Raw genomic sequence first — 18,116 nt, 5'->3', positions numbered from 1 at the left:
GAGTGGCAGCATGCCTGGGTCAGGGCAGTGAAAGGCCCCTTTGAGACCCTTCACCATTGCCCCAATCCCACCTCCCCCCACCATGCAGTGATGAGCAAGAAGGGGCTCATTGCCTTCCATAAAGGGAGGATATATGGAATTCAAATCATATAAAACCAGGGCTCCAGTCTTTACATTTCTAGCTCTGCCTACTTTTACTTTTACCTGTGCCCTTACCTGCCTCTGGCATGTGGAAGCTTGCCCAGAATGGAATGTGACCTTCAGGCTGAATTCTAGCCCCCTCCCCCCACCTTGGTAGACTTATGGGGAGTGAGGCCTGCAGGCTCCATCAGGCAGGACTGCCTAAAAGCCAGAGCCATCCCCAAGCTTCACTTCCATTCTGCATGGTTCTCCAACGAGGCAGTCGACAGCCGACGAACAAAGAATAAGAGCCCGCCAGTGAGTGCTTCAAACTTTTACACTTCACATTTATTTTGAAAAAAAAGTCTTCTTAAAAATACTCCTACAAAGGCATCGGAGCAGCAGATTTTGTTTCCTTTATAAATACATCTGGTTTATTATTATTCATTATTATTCTTTCCTCCCCAGCAACATCAAAAGATGCATCATGGAGCCAGGAGAAGGCCCTGGTCGGAATGGAAGACACCCCCATGTGAGCAGGGCTGGAACGCCACTTACCTATTCACATTTTCTAAAAAATACAAACACGGTCAGGGGAACAGCAAATGTCGCACACCCAAGGCCACGGCCCATGGGCAGATGGAGACTGCGCAGGCATTCTGAAGTAGAGACCTGTGCAGTAAATGGGTCACCATTGAGCAGGGAGAAGAGGCTTGGCGACTGAAGACGTTGCTCTGAGCCAGAGCTGAGGTGCAGGGCTGCAGGGTAGGGGTGGGGTAGGAGAGAACCCAAAGTGGCAACAAACGCCCGGCCAGTTTTGTTTTCATCTTGAGACTGGTGATGGTTGGTGCATGGGGATCTTCTGAAAAAAACAGATCCTTTAGCTGTCATTCCTGCATTGCAGGAGGTTGGACTAGATGACTCCAGATGCTGCTGAAGGAATCATTCTATGATGCTATGACTTTTTTCAGGGCTGTTTGTTGCAGCTGGCCGCCGCTCTTCCCTCCTACATCTGCCGCTTTTTCAGTAGTGTTCATTTCAACCTCTTGGTTGGTTCCAGCCAGTCAGGAATCATGCACTGGATGCAATGATACTAGCTAATCAGGAATCACAGACTGGATGTGAACTATGGTAGCCAGTTTTGGAATGAGTGATGGGCTAATGTCAATTGTGGTTAAATGAAACCTTTCAGAGCCAGGGAAGTGCTTTCTGTACTGTTCACAGGGACACATCTAACCTATCAAGCAGCACTGCAAAAAGGGAGAGATCTCCCAGAAACCACCCCCAATGTACTCTCTTTTAATCCTGATACTGTTGTAAGTGAAACTGTCACCTGCTGTTCTAACCCTTGCAGTAAGAGATCTCCCAACTTGGTGGCAATGACAGTGGTGTTTCCAGTTGTCTTTCTAGCAGCATTAGAACACAGGGCCACTGGAAGCAGCAGGCAGGGGTCTTTCCCAGCCCTGCCTGGAGATGCTGGGGACTGAACCTGGGATCTTCTGCATGCAAAGCAAGTGCTCTACCCCTGAGCTACAGCCCATCAACCAGTTTCATCCTTATTGGATTGGGCATGGAACTTAAAAACCAAAGTCTACCCCTGGAACTGGTGATGGGGCATGAATCAAAAGAGGTCCAACTGGAAGAGGACAGCAAGTATCTGAGAACAAGGCCAGGCTGCATCAGTTGCTGCAGGGCCCATCCAGAATTTAAAACAGTAGCCATCTACAGTTATGGCTTTCTAGATGTTGCTGGACTCCCATCATCCCTGACCACTGGCCCTGCTGGCTGTAGGGGCTGATAGGTATTCACCAACATCTGGCTCCTCTTTGCTGATCTGTAGAGCATGGAAGTGTAGACAAAACTGAAAGGGGGCACAGACAAGGCAGCCTGCAAGAGCCAGACCAGAGCCTTCTAGCCTGTTTCTCTAGGCGACCCAAGGCCTCTGGAAAGCCTGTTCTCATGAAAGAAAGGCAAAGAAGATGCTGAGGCCATTGAGTCTTCCTGGAAGTCACAAGAGGGACAGGCTGTAACCCCACCTTATAGGTATGATTCCCCAGTAGAAGGAATATCCACTGAGGATGAACCCAATCTGACCCATGTCTGTTCTCTCAGCATCTCATATTTTCTTCCACCCTTTGGATAATTAATCCATCATTATCCTCAGCAGTGTGAGATGACACCATGCGGAAACAGCTTCCATGCTGCTGGGCATGTGCAAAGGGTGGGGTTGGGCAGCAGAGACCAAGATCTAACACAGGGCTGGGGAACCTGCAGATGAGGAGAAGCACCTGGTTCTGAAACCCAACACACAACTCATTTGTTCCACTGAATTCAGTGGGGCTGACTGACTTCTTGAGTTGGCATGTATAGGATTGCACTGCAAGCTGGGTTTGTTCACGGGTAGAGTTTTAAAGCAGGGGTGGTGAACTGGATCTGGCTAATGGGCTGGATCCTTACCTCCCCATCCCACTATGGGTCAGGTTTGGCAGGTTGCAGGCAGCCTGCCCACCTTTCAATCACCTGACATCAATGCCAGGCAACCCATTTTTGCCCATGTGGCTTGAAATCAAACTGTGTGGGTATAGGCACTGCACTTCGCCTGCCCTGATGATCGGCTGATTGGTGGTAACAGCAACACCCCCTGCTTCCAGCCCAGCCACATCCTTATCTGCCCCACACCTGACATAAAGTATTTCATTGGATGTAGGACATGTGAGCATGGCTTGACCAAAACATCCTAGTGTTCCAAACCTGGAGACTGGTGGACCTAATGAAGCTAGCTAGCAGAAGCTTCTCCACCCCTGTCTTAAAATCCATTCCAGTTACTGTTCTGCTTTTTTAAAAAAAGAAAATCACAGTGAAATATTTGAGCATTCTATCAGACTTTTGCATTTAGGAATTGCTTTTCTCTGCTCCTCTCTCCCAGCAGCCCCAAAGTGCTTGCCTTTGATATGCAAATCCTGGGGCCATACTGAGAACGTTGCTCTTTCCGACACAACATGCCCCCCCTCTCCACTCCTAGCCCTATCACAGTGTCCAGAAGTGCCAGGGCCCGGGGCCTGACGATTTATTGCTATCTTCAACAGAACGCTGCCAATCCAGTTTCAGTTCCAGGATCGCTAAAAAAAAAAACATGGCGATGGCAGAGGGAGGTGGTGGGCATGGGATGAAGAGAGGGTGGGTGCTGGCTCAGCGTGTTGGAAGAAATCAGAAGGGTGACTCAAGCAGTTGCAATGGGGTGATGCGGACCGACAGGACAGCTCTGGTGCATTAAAGGCAAGTGCTGTGCATGGCACAGTCCTGATTCTGAATTCTGACACTGCACTTGAAATACCTGCAAAATAAGTCTCTCTGCTGGCTTAAGGACAGAGAAAAGACGAGTGTGCATGTATGCAGAGGGGAAGCACAGTTGAGGAGAAAGAGGGGAGATTTCCAGGATCCTGGTGAGGTCACAATGAAATATCTAGCATAGATGGGTGAGTCCCATCTCATTAGAACAGTGGAAGAAATGAGGTGAGTCTCCATCAGCCCCCTTCTCTTGAAATCGTAGTCTGCATTAGGCGTGCTGTGAGTGCACTCCCTCTCTCACACACACAGTGAAATGGCTCAGGTAGATGTGTGTGTTGTGTTGTGTTGCCCGTCTGCTGGTGAAGACAGCTCCCCTGCCCTCCCTCCTGTGACGCCAGCAGCACCCAGTGGAACAAGACCGGGCCTTCGTCAGGAGGGAAGGGTCAGGGCAGCCTTAGTGCAAAGATACATCAGGTCCTTTCCCCTGTGCAAAGGAGCTTGCACAGAAAACCAGAAGGAAGGCAGCGGAGCACAAAGGCCAAGGCTAGCTCAGGTTCCAGGGGATAGCTTGGTGTGTCACTAAATGGGGATTGCTTGGAATGGGACACCCCACCCCACCCAAAGGGATGAAAGCTACCCATGGCATTGTAGGAGCTCTTTGCTCTGTACAACCAAGCTACACCTGATTCTGTGATAGCTGTATGGGATTATGACAGATTTCAGGACATTGAAATCTGTTTCTCCCTGCCATGTGCACACACCTCTGGCAAGTCCACAAGATGGTATATGTACTTCTGCCAGCATTTGTATTTATTTATTTTTTAATCAGCCCAGGTAACCTATCTAGAGCAGCCCAGTTCAGGAGTAACGGAAAATTGGGGCTTTCTGCCATGCAAACAAGCTAAGGGTTGCGTCTTTCCTTTTCTCCTTTCCTCTTTTCTGGTCACAAGGAAGAGATCAGATATTTTTGATCTATTTTTAACCAAGGCACAGTTCCTCACAATGTCCAAACTCAAGGACTGAAGGTTTGTTTAAACTAGGATTTAAGAACAAACCAGGATCTGAAAAAATGTTTTAGTGCTGGTTGATCTCATTAGCTCTACTTTAATTCTTCATGGCATCTGAATACTGGAAAGCATGATTTGTTCAAAGCTGGAAACCAGGAGCCACCTAGGGCTCTAACCTTATTTTATGCAGCCTCTGACATCTCCAGAAGCTGCCCCATTCTTCTGCCCCATCAGAGTTCTCTTCTTCCTGTTTGTTTTTTCCATTCTCCCAGAGTTTTCCTCTCCTTCTGTGTAGTTTCATGACCATCTGTGCAATATTTAGCTGATAAAAAATAAATCTAAGCTTTTATTTGGGGCTACGTTTTATTCTGGATTTGTCTTTAGACTGGATCCCAGATAGTTCTCTCTAAGGTGAAACAAACCACAGTTCTCTAAAGTTTGAATGTCAAGGGGAATCGTTATTACTTTAAAATTAGAAGCCAAAGTTTACAAACTCCTTCTGATTTGCTTGAAAGAGGAAGCACTGCTCATTCATGTAGCAGATGTCTGCAATTTTCCATTATCCCTGAACCAGGCCTTTGTCTCTCGAACCCAGAGAGATGAAAATTCTGTGGAATTATTGGCACTGCTGGTTATCATTACCTTCCCCTACAGAAATAAGAGACCCTGAGCTAAGCAGAGTGACCCTTTCCAACCTGTGATCCTCCTGACAGTGACATGGTGGGGTTCCAAACTATTCACAACTTTCCCTGTTCTTTGAACCTTCAGAAGGACAGACTGAGTCAATGAGGAGAGACCTTCTGCAAGGTTAAGCTCCAACCAACAGTCTTTCTCACAACCTGCCAGAGCTTGGCCATGGCAGGTCTGAGATCCACAATACCACCCATGTGCTGAGCACCAGTAGGGGCCCAACTTGTGGCTGCCGAGACTGAGATATGGGGCCTTGGGCTGGAGGTTAACAGTCCTGCCGTGAGCCTTTCCTGACAAGGCTACAGGCTCCCCTGTTGTTGACCTCCCTCCACTTTTGTTTCCAGTCTCCTCATGATGCTGAAGGACAGTTGAGGTTGTGTCAGAGGACTTGAAGAACCATTGTCCCATGCTCCTCCAGCCCTCTTAGATGTTTCTTCACTCCCAGCTGAACTTCTCAGTTTAAGGCCCCCTTGGAGCAATTCCCAGGTTGGTATCATTTTTGAAAACTATCACAACAAGCACGAGGTTCAGCAAGGGGTCCCCAATATGAAACAGCAGACAAGCCAACTAACTTTGAGACAACTGCTAAGGGATGACAAAGGACTTAGGAGCAGCCTGGCAGAACAGGGGGAAGGGGTTAGAGTGTGTCCGAAATGCTCATGGCCCCCTGGGAGTGCTCAGCCAGGAAGCTGCCTAGGAGGAGACAACAGAGTGTCCCTGGGAGAGAAGAACAGTGGATTTGCCATCCTGTTTTCTTTTTGTTAAAACAAAACAACTTGGCTCCCCCCAAAATAATAATTCCCCCTCCTCCCACATCCCATTGTAAACAAAGTAGAAAAAGATGGAACAACAACAACCAGATGGAAATGCACATCAAATCTACAACATACTGCATGGAACAGGACGAGAGGGGCAGGGAGTTTCCTGCCGGAAGCAGGTCATTGGCAAACCATGAAGCCTTCTCAAATGTCTTGTGCATATTGATATGTATGAGCTGCCACTGGGAAGTGCAGCACGCAGAGCCTCTAGGAGGCGCCACTTGCAAAAACAGTCCCAGCGCAACAGGGACCAAGACCTCCGAAAGCCCCATGACTTTGCTTTCCCCAGTGTGGGGCAAAGATTCTCTTTCGTACAGAGGAGGAGGTATGGGTGGGTGGATGGGTGGGTAGGTGAGCTTCGCCTGGATCCAGTCCTTCAGAGGAAAGGAAGTTAAAAAGATGTGTCCATCTCTGAAGTCTGTGACTCTAGAGGTGACCCCATTACATGGGTGGAAAGTTTGCTGGCGCTTGTCCCCTCTTCGGTCCGCAGATCTGCTGGCTGTTATGGGAAGCGGAGGGCATGCCCAGCAACACTTGTAGGGACATGCAGTTTTGTAACCTCCCCCCCTTCCTGAAGACTTTCTGGTCCACTCTGTGCCCCAGGGGGTCCAACTCGTGCAAAGGAGGGCGAAAGGGTCCCTCTGGATCCCTCCCTAGCTTGCTTGTCTCAGAGCCCTTAAAGAGAAATCCACTGTGGTTCTGTTTCATTTTAAAACATCCTTCTAAATAAGAGTCCTTCCTCTTCTCTTTTTTTTCTGGATTCTTGAAGTCTGCAGCATCTTTGCCCTGTGGCTGCCCCTTCCCTGTAGCTGCCGTCTCCATGGGGGAGCATTAAGACCCGCCCAAGGGCTCGGACACACAGGGACAAAAGGGGAACAGGACCTTGAGGAAGAGGTGTGTGCAAGTACCCAGCTTCTCAAACCTCCACGGACTGGATTTGATTCATCTGTGCTCGCATCACCTGGATACTGTTCAGGATTTTCTTCTGGTGCCCGGCTAATGTGACCCCTACTCGCAGGATGTCCCTAGGGGAGAAAAAAACCCACAGCAACAAGAGAGAAGCATTAGTGGTGGCAAAAATTGGGGGCACTGCACACTATTATAGACTCAGTCATAGGATCATAGAGTTGGAAGGGACCATGAATCTCAACATGTGGTCCCCCATCCAGTTTGAAACCACACTGGACCCTGCTTAGCTTTGCTAAGTGGTCAACCAAATGCCTTCATGGGGAGCCTGCAAGCAGGACCTGAGTGCGACAGCATCTCTCCCCACTTGTAATTCCCAACAACTGGTATTCAGAGGCATTGCTGAGAACATAGTCCTCATGGTTAGTACTCATCCACTTTTTCTCCCCTGGAACTTACTCCATGTTCATTTGGGACACCACGTCGAAGTTGGTGAAGCCAGCACTGGCAAAGCTCTCCTTGTACTGCCCCATCTTGATGGCTTCAAGCCACTCGTCCACGGTGTTGAAACTGGAATAGTCTGGAATGGTGCGGTCCAGTAAGGGGAGGTTAATCCTGGAAGGGAGGGGGGGAGATCGCAACAAATGAGCAGAAGAAAAGATCTGGATTTGTTTGGCATGGAAGAAACCCACACTGATCATTTTCACAAGGGAAGCAGCGTAGCACCTGCTTTGCATGCAGAAGGTCCCAGATGTAATCCCTGGCATCACCAGGTAGGGCTGGAAGACCCTCTTGGTTCAGGGGGATTATAAGACCTGACCCACATTCTTGGAAACTCTTATGATTCATGGGCCATGACGTGCATGGTGGAGGATTTCAATGAGGACAGGTCCCAGGCTACTTTCTTGGGGGAGAACCTCCGGTGCTTCATTTGGGACCCTTGTGGTCAGGGAATGCAGCTTGGCCATCACCATGTGATTCAAAAGACGAGTCTCCTGCAGTGGCTCTTTCTTGCAAAAGGCAACAATGGCAAAAGAAGGCAATGGCCCTTTAGCCAGCCAGGTAGTTCCCTCCTCCCCACTCGGGAGCTGGAAGGATCAGCCTACATAAGGCTTTAGTTGGCTCTGGCTCTCTATCCAGAGGTCTTCTCTGGCAGCTGCCTTTGCAGGACCCCTTGGAGCTGTCCAAGGTCCTGTAGGCTCCCTGCTTGACATGGACTCCTGACAACTAGACACCACCTGCCTCCCTTGTGAACCTCAAGCATCTTCAGCACTCAACAGTAAAGCACTGCATGTGGACATCCCTGACCCAAAGTGCCAACTCTGGGAAACCAGAAATCCATTTGAGCTTGGGTAAAATTCTGGAGCAGCCTTCCCCAACCTGCTGCCATCCAGAAGATGCTGAACTCCCATCAGCCCTAACCCCCATTGTGTGCCCTGCATCCTACCCAGAGGAAAGGGGTGCCATGGCTTTCAGGCTGTTTGGGTTCCGGATCATCTTGTCTAAGGTGTTGACAATCTGTCCAAATTTGGGCCTGTGGTTACGGTCCTTCTGCCAGCAGTCCAACATGAGCTGGTGCAAGGCACTGGGACAATCCATGGGTGGTGGCAGCCGATAATCTTGCTCAATGGCGTTTATTACCTGCAAGGGGGGAAAAAAGCCCACATACATCTTTTTGTCCTTAGATGCTGACTGCTAGCCAACCGGTGATGGCTAAATGACACCGTTCTCATGGAAACAAATGTGACTTGAGAGTTCATTCACAGGTTCACCCACAGCTTTCCCCTTCTTCATTGTCTGAAGCGGCTCATTAATTGGCCACGTCAACAGACTTAATCCACATCCAAAGGGAAATATTGCCTAAGCATCCATCGGCCTTGACGTCTGACGGCCAAGGCTGCCACTCCCGATCCGTAATTGGGGATGTGACAATGCACATTATGCACATGCAAATACACACACACATGAAATTGCTCTCCCCCCTCCGGGAGCTCCTCTCCTCTCCCCTCCCCCACCTGCTACGCTATCAGCACAAATGCCCTGCTGGAGACATGAGCGGTTCTCCCCTCTGCTGGTGTTCGCAGCCCAGGTCGAGGAGGCTAATAGGGGGTGAAGTTACTGAACGCTCTGCCCTTGCTGGAAAGATCACTGTCAATTAGCCAGCAATGGCTTCTGGGGTGGAGCGCTCCAGGGCTGGAGGAAGGGCAGGAGCGCAGAGCAGAAGGAGCCCGCCAAGGAGATAGGCTGGGAGCTGCTACGAACTGAGGCAGCTCCCTGAGACGATCATGTTCCTACAGGGGCAAGGATTTGACATCAGACTGAGAATGACAGCAGTCCACAGGCTGAGACAGAATGCCACCCTTGGCTTATGATTATTATTAATACCCCGCCTATTCCCTAGACTGGGACTCAAAGTGGCTTACAGACAAAAATACAAACCACAGATAAAATACAAAAATGTATAAAAGGCCATCATTAAATAACAATTAAACCTTGATAGAATTAAAACAATGTAAGGGAGGAATCTATCAAAATGCAGATATTGAAAACAGCACAGCACTATTAAACGTCCTTTCCTAAAAAACAAAACAAAACAAAAACAAAAAAATTCCCCACCTAACTATACAGTATAAGGCATAATAAGTCATAACCAGTACTTTGAATTGTCCCCAGAAACAGACTGGCAGCCAAGTGGATTTTCAGCAAATTCCTGCCAGACCTCCATCCAACCTCTGCCAAAAAACCTCCAAAAAGGAGAGCTGACCACCTTCTGGGGAAAGTCTGTTCCACTGTCAAACAGCTCTTACCATCAAGAAGTTCTTCTTAATATTTAATTGGAATTTCCTTTCTTGTCATTTGAGTCCATTTGTTCAGGTCCTACCCTCTGGAGCAGCAAAAAACCATCTTGTTCCATCTTCCACGTGACAGCCCTTCAGATATCTGAAGATGGCTGCCCTTTCATCTCTCAGCCTACCCTTCTCCAGGCTAAACATACCCTGTTCCACCAGCAGTCCCTCATACTTACATCTTGGTTGGTCATGTCCCAGTACGGCCGCTCTCCATAGGACATCACCTCCCACATGACTATTCCGTAGCTCCACACGTCGCTTGCAGAAGTGAACTTTCGGTACTGGATGGCTTCCGGTGCTGTCCAACGGATCGGGATCTTTCCGCCCTGTAGTGGGGGTGGAGCACAGGGTTTCTCGCTTGGGTTGCTTGCATCAGCCCCAGCCAAGTGGAATGACTGCTAATGGAGTCAGTGGGGAACAAGTAAATAAGAGTTAGCCCTAACCAACTTCTTGTAAGGAGGCTAGTATGATGGCATAGGTCCAGTTGCACCTGTACTCATACCTGGAAGCACTGCAGCACCATTAATGCAAGTGCAAGTCTCTCATCCCCTGACTCCTCAGTTGAATATTTCACCGGTTGGTGAAGTGATAGCATTCAATGTGGGCTGCTGAGTCCAGGTTTCTTCAAGCAAGCAAGGCTACCACAAGCCTAAGAATCCTCTCCATAAGATACTGGTTTTAAAACTATGGGAGTCACTCCATATATGCCTACTTGATTGCTTCGATTGGCAGAACTGGCACCAGCACAGGTGAAACATAATACCCATTCCACATTGGTAAGAAATCATTATTTTAATGTGGAAAAACCTACACGCTGAAACTCAGGCAGCTGCCTTCATCAGGGCTGGACCACCCATGAGGCAAGGTAAGGGTCAGGGACTGGACAGAGGAGGAATGGTGGAGACCGCCTCCCCATCCTGACTCTTCCTGGGAGGAGGAAGAGGAAGACAGTATAGATTTACAACAGTGGATTGAGGGAGGTCACAGCTCAGAGGCAGATAAGGGGGAAAGGTGGGAAATAATGTGAGAGAAGCAGGAGGAAGTAGAAGCAGGGTAACAGGTGACTGACACAGTGTCATTAGAAAGCATCCCAGACCCTCCATCTCCCAGAACCTGGCGAGTCTTAAAAGTAGGCGAGCAAAGAGCTCAAAGACAGAGGGCACATAACAGCACTCGTAGAAGTGACAAATGAGGAAGTGGGAGAGATGGGTGTGTGTGGAGATTCACTTGGGACAACGCCATTAACCAAGAAATTGGGTTCAATAGCCTCTCTCTGTAAAGATCGAAATGAAAAAGGATGGTAAGAAACCTTTCCTTGTCTTTATACTTTCCTGAGCAACCAGCCGGGAGCCACTGACAGCATCCTGACAGTAAGGTGAATGCCTCAGGCGGCAGGATCTACAGGGACAGAAGCTCCCAATGTAGATCTTTATTTTCCCCTTGTTCCTGATTTAGACCTTCGCTCGCCCCTTCTTCCCTAGTGGGGAAAGGGGTGCCATTTTGTGGTTTGCTTCTGGTGCCAAAATGTCTTGGGCTGACCCTGTACTCTTTTCAGTGCCTGCAAGAAATATTAAAAGAAAAGAGGCATGCCTGCACAGACATGTAGAACATGGATGTGTCTTTTGATCTGTTGCTGATTTTACCTTTTGAATGTTTTAAAGGGTTGCTTTTGTGCTTTCCACCGATAATTTCATTTTATTCTCTCTGCAAACTGCTTTGAGGTGCTGTTTTTCTTTTTACAATCAAGCGGTGCATAAAGTTTATGAAACAAAAGTGAATAAATACAATGAGAAGGGAGATTTTGAGGCATGAGAGCAAGATAGAACTCCCATGTTGAGATGCAGTCTGCCTTTGAATACCAAATGCTTGTATGGGGGGGGCACCCCCTTTCTGCCCTGTTGGTAATGCTCTCCAGTGGCAACAAGTTGGGTACCACTAGATACAGACATGCTGAATGAGGCAGATCTTTGCTCTCCATCCAGAAGGGTTTTCATCCCCCCACCCCCATATATTTCCTTATTTTCAAGGATGGTCAGGAAAAATTAGGTTGCCTGTTTTCACTGTACCGATCCAGTTCTGTGACAGCACAGTGCCAGACCCCCACCCAGCGCTGTTCACACCGACCAAATAAAAAATGCAGCGGGAGAGGCTTCATTGCCAGCATCAGTGATGCTTCAACAGCCTCGCTGATCATCAAGGAGGAAGAGCCATAAATTCTTAACACTGCCGTGCTGGGTTTGCGTTAAGAGGCCTTTGGCGAAGGCCATTTCTGCCTGCTGCAGAGAAAAGCCAGATTCCTGTGGAAGGTTGACCCAGATAAGGTGCCCCGTGACCCTTCCGACTCGTCTCTTCAGAACAAACTTCTTGTGTGTGTCTTCTCCCCTGTACATGCTTGGGCTGAGTAACTCACGTCACGGGGAGATGTCCCTGCCCTGCCCATAGTCCTCTGATCCACTGTGCCAACTCTAGAACCAGTTTTCTTTGTGTGTTTATGGGAAACACTTCTTGAACCATTTGCCCCAGGAGCAGGGAACCTTTTTGGCCACACGGGCCAGATCCTCACCAGGACCGGCCTTGAGGGCCAAATTTGACAGGTGGGGGGAGCCGTCCACCTGCTAACCACATGACCTTACAACTGCCCCATGTGCGAGGTGCTGCAAAATGAGAAGTGTTTCCCACCCCCACATCGTTTTAGCAGACTTCCATGGGGGTCTCCTGCTAAAGTGATGAGCTGGAGATTCTCAGGCATACCCGTTCCCAACTCCTTGTGGGCAACCTCACTTAGGTCCATTACTTTGAGTAGAACTCAGTTGAATAGCATCAGAATAGAAGGCCCGTGATGAAGCGGTGGCAAGGCAATTTCACAGGAGGGGAACATAGAAGAGAAGAAGAAGAAGAGTTTGGATTTGATATCCTGCATTATCACTACCCGAAGGAGTCTCAAAGTGGCTAACATTCTCCTTTCCCTTCCTCCCCCACAACAAACACTCTGTGAGGTGAGTGGGGCTGAGAGACTTCAAAGAAGTGTGACTAGCCCAAGGTCACCCAGCAGCTGCATGTGGAGGAGCGGAGACGCGAACCTGGTTCACCGGATTACGAGTCCACCGTTCTTAACCACTACACCACACTGGCTCTCTCAAGCTTGCTGGATCAGGCCAATGGCCCATCTCATTCAGCATCCTGTTGCTATGGCAGCCAACCAGCTGTTCGTGGGAAGCCAGCAAGCAGGATTTGAGCACAAGAGTGCTCTCCCTTCTCCTGTGGTTTCCAGCATCCCGTATTCAGAAGCATTTCTGCCTCCAACTGTGAAGGCAAAGCATAACCATCATGGCTAGCAACCATTGATAGCCTTCTTCTCTATGAATTTAATCCTCCTTTAAAGCCATCCAAGTTGGCCATCATTACCTCTTGTGGAAGTGAGTTCCATAGATTAACTATGCACTGCATGAATAAGCCCTTTTATCTGTCCCAAATCTTCTGACTTTCAGCTTCATTGCATGCCCATGAGGTCTAGTGTTTATGAGAGAAAGGGGGAAGGTTTTCTCTATCCACTTAAGTGTGCTGCATGTTTTTTCTCCCAGAGATTGACCACCCACCTGACCACCTATCAGGGACTGGGCAGAGGAAGAATGGTGGAGACGACCTACCCAGCCTGACCCTTTCAGAGAAGAAGAAGAAGACAGTTCAGAATTACAACAGGGGTTTGAGGGAGGTCACAGCTCAGAGGCAGATGAGGGGAAAAGCTGGGAAATAATGGGAGGGGAGGAGGAGGAGGAGGAAGAGGACACACTGGGGGGGGTGACAGCTGATGGACACAGTGTCTTTAGAAAGCATTCTAGACCCCCCCCTCCCAGAACCCCGTGAGCCTTGAAAGTAGGAGAGCAAAGGGCTCAGAAGCAACGGGTCCTCAGCTCCACCCGTAGGGGAGTGATGACGAATGAGGAAGTGGGAGAAAAGGGGGGTGGAGAGTCACTCGGGACAATGCCATTGTTCCAAGAGGCTGTGTTCCCAAGCCTCTTTCTGTAAATATGGCATAAAAAGCAGGTGGTAAGCACTTTCCCTTGCCTTATCCATTCCTGGCAACCTGCCGCCTGACACCACCTTGGAAACTGAGTTTTCCCTCCATCCTGCCTTCATCCCGGAAGGTTTCCATCCTGTGTCTTACCAGGGCGCTGGTGTAGGTGGGATCTGAGGTGTCATCTTCCAGGAAGCGGGAGAGGCCGAAGTCTGAGACCTTGCAGACGAGGTTGCTGTTGACGAGGATGTTGCGAGCCGCCAGGTCACGGTGGACGTAGTTCATGTCGGCCAGGTACTTCATGCCAGCAGCAATGCCCCGTAGCATCCCCACCAGCTGGATCACGGTGAACTGACCATCGTTTTGCTGCAGGGTAGAAGAGAAAAGGGCCGGCAGGGTCAAGCAGGGATCAGGGTTGGACAAAAGGGGGTTTCAAGGAGAATTCAGGCCACCAAACCACCTGGCTAATCACCTTCGCTCATGGAATCAGACTTGCAGAGCTGCAAGGGACCCCAAGAGTCATCTAGTCCAACCCCCTGCAATGCAGGAATCTTTTGCCCAACATGGGGCTCGAACCCAAGACCTTGATATTAAGAGTCTCATGCTCTTATATATATATATATATATATATATATATATATATATATATATATATATATATATGTCTATAGAACAAAATATATAAAAAACAAACAGAACTGTAGCAATAAGAAAGACAATCAAAAATTTAAAAAGAAATGATAATTTATCACATTTTTGGTGTGAATTTTTCCTATTATACACATTTATGTGAGCGGTTGTGACTGATATACACATTTCTGCAAGCCACTTTCCTCAATTTAATGCATTTCATAGAATCGTGGGGTTGCAAGGGTAATCAAGTCTAACTTCCTACAGTAAAGGAATCACAAATAAAGAATCCCTGATGGATGGCCACCCAGCCTCTGTTTAAAAACTTCCAGGTAGTCTGTTCCATTGTCAAATAGCTCTTACCATCAGAAAGTTCTTCCTAATGTTTAGTCGTAATCTCTTTTCTTGTAATTTTTGAATCCCCTGGTTTGGGTCCTCCCGTCAAGAGCTGTAGGAAACCAACTTGCTCTGTCTTCCATGTGGCAGCCCTTGAGATATTTGCCGATTGGCCCAGAGACCTGAGCAGGTTGCTGCTCTTCGAGGGTTTTGCACCAATCAGGCTCAGTCAGTTAGTTCCCTATCCAGAGGGTGTGGAGGGGAGGAAATCCTGTCTGACAACGTTATCGTCCAATATGCAGGAAACAACATGTGCAACAGCTGCTCCCTGGGGAAGGCGGCTAACTTAGTGGTAGAGCATCTGCTTTGCATGCAGAAGGTCCAAGGTTCAAGCCCAAATGGCACCTAAAGTAGGGCCAGGAGAGACCTTGGCTTGAGATCCTGAAGAATTGCTGTCACTCATGTGTAGACAGTACTGAACCTGATGGACCATAGGAAGTGACAGCTTCCTCTGTTTCTATGCTCTCTTTGACTGCACGGCCTGCTTCCTACCACTCAGCTCTTAATACACGTGGTGGAGTGAGAGAATAGAGCAGCTGCTCTCAACCTTGAGTCCCCAGATGTTGTTGGACTACAACTCCCATCATTCCAAGCTAACGGGACCTGTGGCCAAGGGTGATGGGAGTTATAGTCTAACACTATCTGGGGACCCAAGGTTGAGATTAAGGATCCACATGGACCGGAGGTAGAGAGGAGAGAAGAAGAAGAAGAGTTTGGATTTGATATCCCGCCTTTCACTCCCTTTAAGGAGTCTCAAAGCGGCTAACATTCTCCTTTCCCTTCCTCACCCACAACAAACACTCTGTGAGGTGAGTGGGGCTGAGAGACTTCAAAGAAGTGTGACTAGCCCAAGGTCACCCAGCAGCTGCATGTGGAGGAGCGAAGACGCGAACCCGGTTCCCCTGATTACGAGACTACCGCTCTTAACCACTACACCACACTAGGGTTAGATTGCTATTTGTATGATCTTGTACGGCCCTACACGGAGGTGGGTGAGCGATCTGTTTATAAATGATACTTAATGCGAACAGGTGGCTGTCTCCAACTAAGCCCTACTCAGAGTAGACCCACTGAAGCGAGTGGACCTAAAGTTAGTCATGTCCCTTAAGTACAACAGATCTACTCTGAGTACTTCTAGCATTAGGAGCAACCCAGAGACTTTGTGTGTGTGGATGCAACATTGATTCCATTTATTTTGTTTAGCTGTTAATGATGTTTACATGTGGAATTTTAATTGTATTTTGGTATTCGATTTACATTTGTAATGCTTTTCTTCAATGTTTAAGCACCTGCTTTGCATTCTCACTAATTATGCTGCTTTAAATGTGCTTCTCCGCTCTCTTTTTGTATCCGATTCTCATATGTAGTGTTTCATTTTGATATTTTGTAATGTTCAATTTGATCAGTTAAGAAAGGTTGCAGGTGGGATAGAAACGATTTAAACGGATAGAAAAAAAGGGAGTCAATGTGATGACATATTTAGCCACTTTTCGGTAGATACCCAATTCCAATTGTGTGTGTTTGTCTCTGCATGTTTGTCACCTACTTTTGTGCATCTCTCTTCCAGGTCTTCAGAGAGGCTCACAAAGAAGGCAGCTGCTTCCATGAGGAACCTCTCCCCCGTCATTGAACCCACTCCCAGCCTCCCCCATTAACAGCGTACCCGTAGGAAGGAATCCAACGAGCCGTTCTCCATGAATTCTGTAACGATCATGACAGGGGGGCTCTTGGTGACCACCCCCTCCAGGTGGATGACGTTGGGGTGATCAAACTGGCCCATGATGCTGGCCTCGCTCAGGAAGTCCCGCCGCTGCTTCTCGGTATAGCCAGATTTCAGTGTCTTGATGGCCACAAAGCTCTCCCTCTTGCCTGGAAGCTTGAGGTGGCCACTGCACACCTCGCCAAACTCCCCTGGAGTGGAAAACAGGGTGTAGGAAGAAAGAGCGCCCTAGGTTTCTGAGCTTTGGGAGTGGGTGGGGGAGAGATAGCAGTTACCTCCCACTGTTCCCCATTTCCTCGCACCCACCCCCAGTTCAAAAGCAGGGCACGATCCCTCCCTCAGTCAGAGCCACCCATGGGAAGGTGAGGCACCCACACAGACTGGGCCCTAAGGCTGCACCAAGCGCCTTCCCTCATTTCTTAGCATCCTTGGATTGTAGAGTTGGAAAGGACCCAAAGAAGCATGAAGGCCAACCCAATCACATCCCAATAAAATGGGGCCATTTATGCAGTTTTGACAGAGGTGGGGAGGGCATTTTTTTGGGGGGGGGAATGTTGAGAAACTCTTTGTCGCTTTTCCTGGTTCTTGATTGTTATTCCCCCTTCCAAAATAGGGAATGTCCTAAAGATAGCAATGTTCTGAGTCATTTTTGGAGAAATGGTGGTCCACAAAAGAGGCCACCAGTTTATGAAGTAGCTGCCATTTTCCTCCAAAATGCTTGTTCTATATCTGAGATATTTTGAATGTGTGGGGTGGGGTGGAAATGGCTGCTGCTGAAGAGAGCTCCACTACCATCTAGGGAGAGAGAGAGAGAGAACCCCATCTCTGCCACCATTCATCCATCAGCTCCACCTGAAATGGCCCCTGTCCCACTCTTGATTTTCAAGATGGAAGTTCAAAAATGCGGATTTTTGGCATGGCCCCAGCTAGGTGTGCACTCTGCCACACCCTCCCATTGACACACCCTCCCTGTGACAGTTTGGGGTTGCAGCACAGGCATCCAAGGGCGGGGACTTACCTGCACCAATCACCTGCTCGATCTTGACACACGAGATGTCAATCTCCTTTGCAAACTCCCTGACAGCCTCATTGGGGTCTTCGTAGGTGAAAGGGTCGATGTAGATCTTCATGCCGGGAGTCACTGCTCAGGGGTGGAAAAGGGTAGAGATGTGTATATCTATATGTCTCTGTCTCTGTCTCTGTCTCTGTCTCTGTCTCTGTCTCTGTCTCTGTCTCTGTCTCTGTCTCTCTCTCTCTCTCTCTCTGTGTGTGTGTGTGTGTATGTATTCATTCATCACACTTAAATACCCAGCCCATCCCCAAAGAACCCAGGCCAACAATCACTGTTTCTCCTACTTTACAACTTTTGGCACCCTTCCAGCACCCTTAACAAACTACCCTTCCCAGAATTCTTTGGGGAAAACCATGAGTGTTTAATGTGGTTTAACCACAGCACTTTAAACATGTAGTGAAAATGAGGCCAAAGCAACAAGATGAACCTGTTCTCCCCGGTTGCCAACCAGTTTTCTCCCTTCCCATTCTGACCACCACAGCACACTGCAAATATGCAGCGATACCTGGAAGCGTCTGCATGAGCCTGTGGTCAGCCTGTATGGGGAAATGCTTATGCACAACTCAGCTGTGTGCCTCTGGTGGATCAACTGAAATGGAATCTAT

At 48.5% G+C, this 18,116-nt stretch overlaps 1 protein-coding gene across 11 annotated transcripts in view; it reads right to left on the bottom strand.

Annotated features, from left to right (window-relative positions):
- Positions 1-2,938: 2,938 nt before the first annotated feature.
- EPHB2 (EPH receptor B2) overlaps positions 2,939-18,116 on the bottom strand; it is a 112,412-nt gene continuing 97,234 nt past the window's right edge. For 4 of the 11 annotated variants that reach the window (XM_081870854.1, XM_081870858.1, XM_081870860.1 and 1 more), the window contains exons 10-16: positions 17,458-17,583; positions 16,383-16,630; positions 13,844-14,059; positions 9,855-10,076; positions 8,277-8,470; positions 7,289-7,444; positions 2,939-6,948 (exon numbers count right to left, since the gene is read on the bottom strand). In XM_081870854.1, coding sequence (XP_081726980.1) covers positions 6,840-6,948; positions 7,289-7,444; positions 8,277-8,470; positions 9,855-10,076; positions 13,844-14,059; positions 16,383-16,630; positions 17,458-17,583 — 1,271 coding nt within the window. In that variant the 3' untranslated portion in view covers positions 2,939-6,839. The remainder of the gene's footprint in view (positions 6,949-7,288; positions 7,445-8,276; positions 8,471-9,854; positions 10,077-13,843; positions 14,060-16,382; positions 16,631-17,457; positions 17,584-18,116) is intronic. The other 7 variants (XM_081870857.1, XM_081870859.1, XM_081870861.1 and 4 more) reach the window with 3 other exon arrangements.

Source organism: Podarcis erhardii (genome assembly GCF_964252035.2).
Source record: "Podarcis erhardii genome assembly, chromosome: 7".
Lineage (NCBI taxonomy): Eukaryota > Metazoa > Chordata > Lepidosauria > Squamata > Lacertidae > Podarcis > Podarcis erhardii.
The sequence above is the reverse complement of the archived record's forward strand: the minus strand, read 5'-3'. Positions and strand labels throughout refer to the sequence as shown.